This window comes from Pollicipes pollicipes, unplaced genomic scaffold (assembly GCF_011947565.3).
Source record: "Pollicipes pollicipes isolate AB1234 unplaced genomic scaffold, Ppol_2.1 Scaffold_4881;HRSCAF=5763_pilon_pilon_pilon, whole genome shotgun sequence".
In the NCBI taxonomy this organism is placed as follows: domain Eukaryota; kingdom Metazoa; phylum Arthropoda; class Thecostraca; order Pollicipedomorpha; family Pollicipedidae; genus Pollicipes; species Pollicipes pollicipes.
The window spans coordinates 2477626-2487402 of record NW_023596576.1 but is presented as its reverse complement, the minus strand read 5'-3'; the positions used below and the strand labels follow the sequence as shown (position 1 = coordinate 2487402).

The 9777-nt window shown below is 45.2% G+C and overlaps 1 protein-coding gene across 1 annotated transcript; it reads right to left on the bottom strand.

Annotated features, from left to right (window-relative positions):
* Positions 1-740: 740 nt before the first annotated feature.
* LOC119101764 (larval/pupal cuticle protein H1C) lies at positions 741-2524 on the bottom strand. Its single transcript, XM_037225182.1, has 3 exons — positions 2485-2524; positions 1899-2238; positions 741-811 (listed from the first exon to the last, which is right to left on the bottom strand). The coding sequence occupies exons 1-3, from the start codon at positions 2491-2493 to the stop codon at positions 741-743; spliced, it is 420 nt and encodes a 139-aa protein (XP_037081077.1). The 5' UTR covers positions 2494-2524.
* Between the last annotated feature and the right edge of the window lie 7253 nt (positions 2525-9777).

Here is a 9777-nt window from a genome sequence, read left to right as displayed (position 1 = left end):
ATATATATATATATATATATATAAATAACCTGGTACGTTTGTGGCATTTTCTAAGTCATTGTCAGAAGGAGTTAGGTCCGCTATTGATTCCAACACTAGCACTACTACTTTTGTTACTAATAGAGTTAAATATCGCACTCATGTGCTTTCATAATCAGGGGTATAGTTTCTTATTCAGCTCGGGGGGAGAAGGGCTCCAACTCCCCAACTTTGTTTGGTCTAAATCCATGAAGAAACCCGTGTGTTAGCAGACTTTTGGGGGCAGGTTGCGTTATTTTTCACTGCTCACCTCGCAGCTTGTATTGTGAAGCTACACCTCTGTCCATAACGATTACAGCGCGGCTTTGGTGCATTCGCACTGTGCTTTCCGATCTGAAGTGATTGTTGCACATACATCTGTGACTCGATTGGTTTGGAAACTGATCTGTCGCATGTGCATGTGGTCAAGGAAGCATACATATACACATGCATGCATATACACAGAGAAAACATGCACTCCAAAGTGCGAAACAGTATTATTCACCTTCGGCAGAGGTCGGTATGTGCCAAGGTACGAACGCATAACAAACTTTGAAGCCGCGAGGGTATCTTGGTTTTTGTATATTGGAACCAGTTTGATGCTCACAAAAACGTTTATGACATATGCAATGACTCTCTGAAGAATGCTTTCGCATAAACAGCTTTTTGTTATTTGAGTTTACAGCTTTATACTTTTCGCAGCACCCAAGCTTGGTTCGCCGTCACGGAAGTCTTTTGCTGAGTCTGGGAAACCAGAGGCCCGGGGTCTGGCTCCCCGCGTTGCCCGCCTTTCCTGCCAGGGTGAGAGGCAGCCGACGCCATATAGCGTCAGCAGCTAAATGCGTTGGAAAACCTCAATGACACACAACAAGCTTTCGCGTAGCTAAACACGGTCAATCGTTAGATGTTTCTGCCGAAAGGGAATGTTTCACATTTGAAGATACTGAAGCAAGCATAAAATGCAATGAAGCAGGCTTGCGTATAGGTATTGGTGTACTTGTAAGCAGAAAACATTCCTCTAGTTAAGGTAATTTCCCTGTTAAGTAAGCATGTTCCTCGATGTGTCATTGTTTGATGATGTCATCGTACCTTGCATGTCATTAATCGAGGGCCAATTAACGGTCCTTATATCTGAAAAAATTGCTTACAAACGCTAGATCCGAACGACTCGTCAATTGTGTCTTTCTTGGCCTTGATCACTGCATGGCTCATGAAGTGGCAGAATTTGAATGACGTTATTATGACGTCATGAATGTCAAGTGGATCTTAAAATCCCCTCCCCGAAATTTTCTCTTCACCTTCGCGGCCGTGTGAATCAGAGGGTAGATGGGCTGAGGTCTTAGAAAAAGACAAGGCTGGAAACTGCACAGAATGATCTACCAGATGGCTATTTCAGTTCAAAACCACATACAAATTTGGAACACCCCCTTTACATTCACCTAGCTTACAACTTTTGTTGTAACCATGCCGTAGCGAAGGCATTGCTAAAATACCACCATTGCATATAGACATATATTTGTGAAGAATGAAACCTCCTTGAATTATGCATGAAGATGTCGGTGCATAACCTCACAGGTGATCCTCTCTGCGGACAGCAAGAAATCCATAGGGCTTCTTCAGCATGCATCAGACGAAATCGAGGCCCGTTTGCGCGCCATCCTTTCCCTGAAAATGACCCCATTCCCGACAACACCAGCTCGTGACGAGCTGTCGGCTTATTCCGCCGTCTCAACAGCGACATCCTGCACCTTCGCGATGTTCAGCGGCAGACCGAAGCCATAGCCAGCAGCGTAGCCGTGGGCCAGGCCGAGGCCAGCTCCGCAGCCGTGGGCCAGGCCGAAGCCAGCTCCGCAGCCGTGGGCCAGGCCGGCGTAGCCGACCACGGCTGGGGGCGGCGGCGTAGGTGGTGATGGCCGGCGCGGCGGCGGCGTACGTGGCGACGGGCGCGGCCACGGCCACGGGAGCGGCGTGCTCGACGGTGGTGGACCTGACGATGGGCGCGCCCTGACTGTAGGAGACGCCGACCGGGCGGCGCACCGTCGAGATGACGGGGCTGATGGAGGCGAAGGCGTGCGCTTCGTCGGTGCGGTAGGCGAAGTTGCCGCCGAAGCGGTGGCTCTGGATGACGGCCGAGTCGTGGCTGGGGGCCCGCAGCAGGGTGGTGGCCGGGGCGATGAGGCCGGCGCTGGCACAGGCCAGGCTGGCGCACAGGACGGCGATCTGCCAGCAAATCGTAGCATGTTCCAGCAACACGCGACACAACAGCTGTAGCGTAACAACTGTAGTCAGCATTACTACCCGCACAGACGCACCCCGGTGTCAACCAAAACAGAAAGATACAAACCGCTCGATTTTTACGAAAATCAGATCACATCTCAATATTACTCTACCGTAACATTTCAGTTGGCAAGTGATCGTTACTGATGGCAATGGACACCACTTAAACATACCACCCGGCAGACCCACCACTTTCATGATGATGCTGTTTGGCTGCGTCGGCAGATGAGAATGACTAGAGTGCGGCTGACTGGGCCTTTATACCCCTCTCTAGTGACGTCACTCTGAGGCCTAGTATCCTAACCAATGGCCTCTCGGCGGTCGGAGCCTCCATCAAGGTCGTGGCGTTGGGAGTGTCCCGTTTCCAACCACAAATGTTGGAGATTATTGCCGGGATCGACCTGGCGCTCGCATTACGAGCGAGGTCGTAGGTCAAGTAGGTGCAATTTGAACCATGCAAAAATTGGAACCACTGATCGCAGATTCATGTTATCTTTCAGTCAAAAAAAATATTAAAAAGTTGCAGGGTAGACATTGTTACGCATTTACGTGCAGGCTGTTTCAACAGCGAGTTTGTTTTATGTATTTGTGCAACATTTTCACGATTCTTCTTTCCTGTTCAACAAATACGGAAAACATAAGCTTTTCCTATTGCAAAAAGCTGAAGATCACGGGCGGAAAACGGGTTTGAAGACCCGCCGTTGCAGCGACACGAGATTAACCGATCCTGACAAGGGGAGAAAATCATCGATCGCATTGACAAAAGTGTGGGTCGACGCATACGGAAGGTCCCGCGCTTTCGTGCGCATCCCATATATCTGTCCGTTTTAGGGTAGTATCAAGGATGCATGTCACACTTCAGCAGCCAGAGCGGATAAATACGTGAAACTAAATGCATGGCGCAGGCGGATGCACCGGCTACAACGCACAGGTCCATCTCAAAACTGCTTGATCCACTGATGCGGCAGGACTCAAGCAGAAAGCAGCCAGTGGCCGTACGCCATATTGGGCTAGGATTGGGGATGTGTTCGGATGTTCGCGAGAAATAGGCCCCCTTCCGTGGTTTTGACATTCCACCAAAATCAACTAAATGGCATAAATGTCAAGTTTCAGTTATAGATTAAGCTGATCGGAAGCCTCCATTGCCGTGATATTCGCCTCTTGAAAACGCCTCGCTATTCTAAAGAACAGAACTACGCTATAAAATTACTGTAAAAGCTTAACGAATAAAAGCAGCAGCTCGGCATTGGATACATATCAAGAGCTCAATTATCAAACTTAGCTGTCTTCTTATCTGTGTTGTGTTTTGCGCGGTTGGCTCCACCCCGCGAATTCCCGACCCACTTCCGACCAATATGCTGTTCTTGTAGTTGCTTGCAACCTAATGACCGGTTGATCGCAAGCGGTGTGTTAAAGCTTCATGCTTTCCTGCTGTCTTGGACTATGCCTGTGTGTGTGTGTGTGCGTGTGTGTGTGTGTGTGTGTGTGTGTGTGTGTGTGTGTGTGTGTGTGTGTGTGTGTGTGTGTGTTGTGTGTGTGTGTGTGTGTGTGTGTGCGTGTGTGTGTGTGTGTGTGTGTGTGTGTGTGTGTGTGTGTGTGTGTGTGTGTGCGTGTCGTGATTCTATAGCTGCATTTGCAAAGGCATGTATGCACCTGGTGGTACAAAACATACCACATTATTGTTATTACATTGTAAAGCTGATGCATCTCTTCAATTTATCCTGGAACTGCTCAGGTAACTACCCTCTATCCACGACTTTGTCTTTGACAACATTTTGAGGAATGCAATATTAGTATGACATTAATGACAGTTAGCAAACCAAACAATGCTGTGAATATTTGTGGATAGGGTTGGGATGCAACCCCATCTCATTACATATTATAGTTGTAAGGGACTGAATCCCACGTCACACCAATTTTGCATCATCACATCATCTTCCTTAGGTACGCAAGTGCACATAAACAACATTATGTGATGGATAAATAATTTCCATGAAAGTGATCAGATATGGAATTTTGGCAGCTGTTTCATTAGATGTTTCAAAGTTCAGGCTTGTTAACTTGCTATCTAAGTGCAATTATATCAAAGGTCTGATAAAGGCCAGTTCTTCCCTTGAAAGCTGATGATAATTATAGCACTCACCTTTTTTGCTCAGATATGCCAGGGACCTGCAATGAAATTGTCATAGACAGACGCCTAGGAGGGAGGCATGGAAAGAAGAGCTGTCAGAAGAATGTGTTGCTGTGAATAGATTTTGGACGGGTGTCTGTGCCACAAGCCACCAATAGTGAGAACTGTGCACGCTGTTTAAGAGATGCTGCGACTAAGCCTTTTACTTATGCCCCATTGCAATTGATGTTTAAAACAAGGATATTGTGTGGCTGCTCTTGCTATTGATGAAATCATGCCGGAGTGTGTTATTCATGCATAAATAAAGGTGGTCTGTGCACTGGGCACTGCTTAGTTGTTACGAAAAAAATTGTTTTCCTGTACTGCCGGCAAGTTAAAACTTCTACCTCTTTGAAAATCATTAAACATGCATTTCAAACAAGACGTGAGCGAAGTGGTTGCAATTTACACAACAAGCTCAAAATCAATTTCCTTAATCTGCCCATGACTATTGAATGTCTCTCAAAGGGCAGAGTAGGTTGTGACAAATGGCAGGGTTTGAGCTCCTCGGGCACGAAGATGATCTGATGCAAGATTCAAAGTGATACTATTGGATTCCTGTGGGATAAGCAATCCAGAAACATGCACGCCATGACCAAGTTATCGCATGTCATATTGAACTAGTATGGCCTCATCTTGGAATCCCACCTTCATCTTGACGATGTACTGACACAAAATTAAAGCTGACGTTTAAGCAGCACAACGTGAGCAACATGGATGTGAAAATATTTTGAAGCATAGGTCGCGTGAATAAACCAAACTATCACGCTAGCCTACCGGATGACCTTGACCTAACCCCATTGTGGCATCAACATGTTCGTAACACAGCATCCTCAATTAGCCAAAGAGCATACACTTTGTGAAGAAATGAAACGCCTCCGTTGACCCAGCCCCAGCGAACAGTAACGTAGCAGTGGTCAGAGGCCTGTAAGCTGACCTTCACCTTTCACGCCAGTATGACTTATAATCGTTGTTTCTTTAAGATGCGCTCATTACCCCCCTTTTTGCACATATATTTCCGAATACGGCAATGCATTCCTGAAAAAAGTTTTCTTAGAGTTTTGTCTCCCGGCTTTCCAGCACAAGGCGCTCGGCTGGGACGCCAGCCAATTAATGATAAAATAAGCTTTGTATCTGATATCACGACTTGTACGGGAAGAAATGGCCTTGTTGTAGTTCAGCCAAAGATATTTAAGGGCTTCCAGCCTTAGAACAATTCCAGAAAGCTGAGCAAACTGCGGTAGCATATCTCCGCCGTTGACCACTACGTGCCGAGTACACTTGTGATGTCATCACTCGAAGTAGGGGAATTTGGGGCGGATGGCTATGCCTTCTGTTCTAGGGCATTGAATAGCGCGCACCAAGGCCACACAACAATGCAAACTTGTTGCCACACTGCACGATAATAGACAAGACCAACCACATAATTTCTGCGTGTCTGCTGCTTTCCAAGCGACGCAGTCGCCGTTGTCATGCATCGCCGCCGCGCAAGCTGATGTGACTTTGTGACGTCATTGCCTTACGCTAACAAGTCGCCCGCCCGACCAATTTCTCAAGCCGTGTTGATGGCCCGCTGACCTCAACCTGATTTATTCAAAGTAAAGTGTGGTGAAATTTTTCAGGTTTTAGGTATTTCGCGTGGCTTGGTTTTTCATCATTTTTGATTGTTGTTATGGTGTTTAGATGTACTTAAATGAAACTGAGTGACGTAATATGCGATGAAAAAGATGCTATACATGGCGTTTTAACCCAGGTCGCTAATAAATCAACAAGTTATGATGTATGTCGCGAATTGTCTTTTCCTAGCGGAAAACCGCAAAAGTCTTCACACATTTGGCAAATGGGTTTTGGCTATTGAAAATAAGCATTGGCCTGTAATGAGCTCATCCAGAATTGACTTCTGTCACCCAGTGTGTCGTTGGCATTATGTTATACAATGGTGTGCATGCAAAAGGTTGTCAAAGTTGTTAGAAACATGCCCTAGCCTGCAGGTATATCGATAGTGAATAAGCACACATTTCAGGTCTTGAAGCACTTTACATGACTAATTTTGCTGGTCTGTAATTTTAAACCACTCCGACTAATGCTCTATTGGTTTGATAAGACAGTAGAATTAGCCTTATTCCTCGGAAAAAAACAGGAGAATGGAGATATAGTGAGATTGATATTTCGGCAACATGCCTTTCTCGAAACAATAGTAGAATGAAGTCAAATTGCCTGTCGATGATCCTACTCGATTTTTCAGGGTTGGAAGAGCAAAGCACAGATTTTGCGGGACACCAACATTCAGGGGATTAGCAAAAGAGCGATTGCCAGCCATTACCAGGATACAGTGCCAATCTAAGAATAGCAATGCCCGGGCATACGTGTAGATGCAAACGAATTCATGCAAACAGGCATCACGCATAACGCTTCATCCGAACAGGCAAGCGAGTTGAAGTAAACAAGCATCACACATTGCGCACCAATTAGACATGCAAACAATTTCAATTGAACAGGCATGGCACATCACGCGTCAGGTATCACTGACACATGTAAACGACTTTAAACCTAGCACACATCAAACAGAGGCACATATCACGTTCGCACAATTGGCCATGGTGGGCCCTGTATGTTAAGTTTTGGTCGCCGACTTTTTATAGAAATAGATTCACTCGGCGACCAAATCTTAGCATACAGGGCTCATCGTGGCCAATTATGCGAACGTGATATGTGCCTCCATGTGTGATGTGTGCTAGCTTAAAAGTGTTTACATGTGTAAGTGTTGCCTGACGCGTGGTGTGCGATGCCTGTTCAATTGAAATCGTTCGCATGCATAATTGGTGCGCGATGTGTGACGCCTGGTTGATTCAACTCGCTTGCATGTTTGAATGAAGCGTGATGCGTGATGCCAATTTGCTTGAATTCGTTTGCATATGCACGTATGTCCAGGCATTGTAATTATTAGATAGGCACTGTACCGTGGTAATGGTTGGGCAATCGCTCTTTGTTTAATCCACTGTATGCTGGTGTCCTGTAAAAACTGTGTTTTGCTCTTTCAAAAGAAAAAAACCTGAAAAATCGAGTAGAGTCATCGGCAGGCAATTTGAAGGTCACTTCTACTATTCTGTCTTATCTGTGTGGCTACTATTTCTCGCTAATGCACTGATTAACTTACGTAATTCTATCAGTTTGCTTGAAACGACGAATCATATTTCTTATTTACTGGTAGACAAGGGTTATGCATTTTTTCTCATTGATACCGGAGATATCAACAATACACTGGAATGAACGGGATTTTGGCCCCCCTCCATGCATGGCCTTGAACTTCTTACAGCACAATAACTGCATGGAAAATACATGGAAGTGGTTGGTAATACATGCATGTCGACCACTTCATACGAAGTGCGCGAGATGGATTTTATTGTAAAAAACCTGGCTGCCATCCCATAACAAATTGACCCGCATTTGGATTAGCATTAGCTGCGGTTTGTGACAAGCCAAAAGGCACACATTTCGCCCTAGCACCTATCAGAGGGCGTTTGTGCTCTCTTAAAAATTGTCATATTTAGCGGATTGACAGATATGTCAGATTAGCATTTGCATCCATGAATAAAAACAACCCCAACAATTATGGGTGAAGACATCAAAAATGTTCAGCGGACACGCATCACACGTCAGCATGCTGCAGCCGTTCGGCGGCCCCCGTACGCTCTGCGAGGGAAGGTCGACTACCTCCCACAAATCGTGTTTTTCATATTGTTAAGACCTGGCCATAGACACATGCAACTATCAAAATAACTGCGCGGACACCAGCTGGCCAAGAGTATTACAGCCAGGTAAGAATGATTGTGTGGTGAATTAAAAGATACTCTTGAGATAAACACGTGTTGGCTTGAATATTCTAAGTTTTTTGACGGAACGATCAAGCAGAAAACTAGAACCATTCTGTCATGCATGTTTTTCACACAAAACGCACAAGCGTGCTCTTGCTTTTATTGGTTGCTATGACCTTATCCGTTATGTTCAGACAATGGGAAAAGACGTGATTCCCGCAGCTGAAAGGGAATATTCCACACTAAAAATAAAAGCAGCCATTAGGAACTATAAAATAAGCTCACTTACGACTTCTGGCATATTTCTTTAAGTTGAAAAGGCTGTTCGTGACCGCACAATTTTCTGATTAGTCAAAATGCTCCGCCATGCGTCATCGTTTGATTACGTCGTTGTACCTGACACGACAATAGTTGAAAGCCAGTTGACGGTCGTTATGTCTGGAAATCCTGTTCATGAACGCCAAATATAAACGGCCTGACCATACTATTTTTCTTGGCCTTGATCACCGCATGGCTAACGGAATGGCAATGTTTAAATGACGTGATTATGGCGTCATGGTCGCCTGGGGGACCTTGAAACAGTCTAACCCCAAAAATATGCACATCTTATGGGGCGTGTAGCTCACAAAGGAGTTTAGGTTTTAAGAACGACAGAGCTGTGAACTGCACCGAAGCTTTAAGATGGCTCTTTCAGTTCAAAACCCCGTTTAACTGCGGAACACTCCTTTCAGGATCACTGGCATTAGGCTGTAAAATTAAACGTTTTTTCACCAGACTTTTGCGCTTAGAAGTTTTCAGGACACTGGCATTAGGCTGTAAAATTAACGTTTTTTCACCAGACTTTTGCGCTAGAAGTATGCAAATAGTTGCAATCGAGTTTATTTTATCATATTTGATGCTTGCCTCAGTATCTTCACATGTGGAACATTCATTTCAAAACCTAATGTCAGTGCTTAAATAAGAAAAAATTAAATGCATAAGCAGCCTATTGGTTGTTCATCAGCATAGAAGAATTAATCCGCCTCGATACTACAGTGACTGAGCATCAATATGCAACTTTTACGCAGTGAGAAACATTTCTCCTCTCGATGATATGAATGGCTCTCGAATTTCGTACCCTGTGTGTGTTCAAAGACAGATGCAGATTTTCGTAAAAAAAGTATTGAGGACCCTGGAACATCATCAACCAAAAATGTGTTTGATTGAAAAGGTGCACCTGAGAATCTAACAGAAATCAAGATTCAGCCTAGCATTACGTCGAGGGATCCACTAAGAACCAAAAACCAGCCTGGCATATACAAAGATCTAGCAAGAACCAAGATGAGCCTTGCTGATGATCAAAACTGGGATTCAGCAACAACCGAAATATAGTCTAGATTGGTGTGGAAGGAATGAAGAAAAGCCAGAATCTTACCTGGATTATTGTGGTAGTCCTCTCCTCCCCTCCCTCCCCCCCCTCCCTCCCTTCCTCCCTCTCCCCTCTCCCCCCTCTCTCCT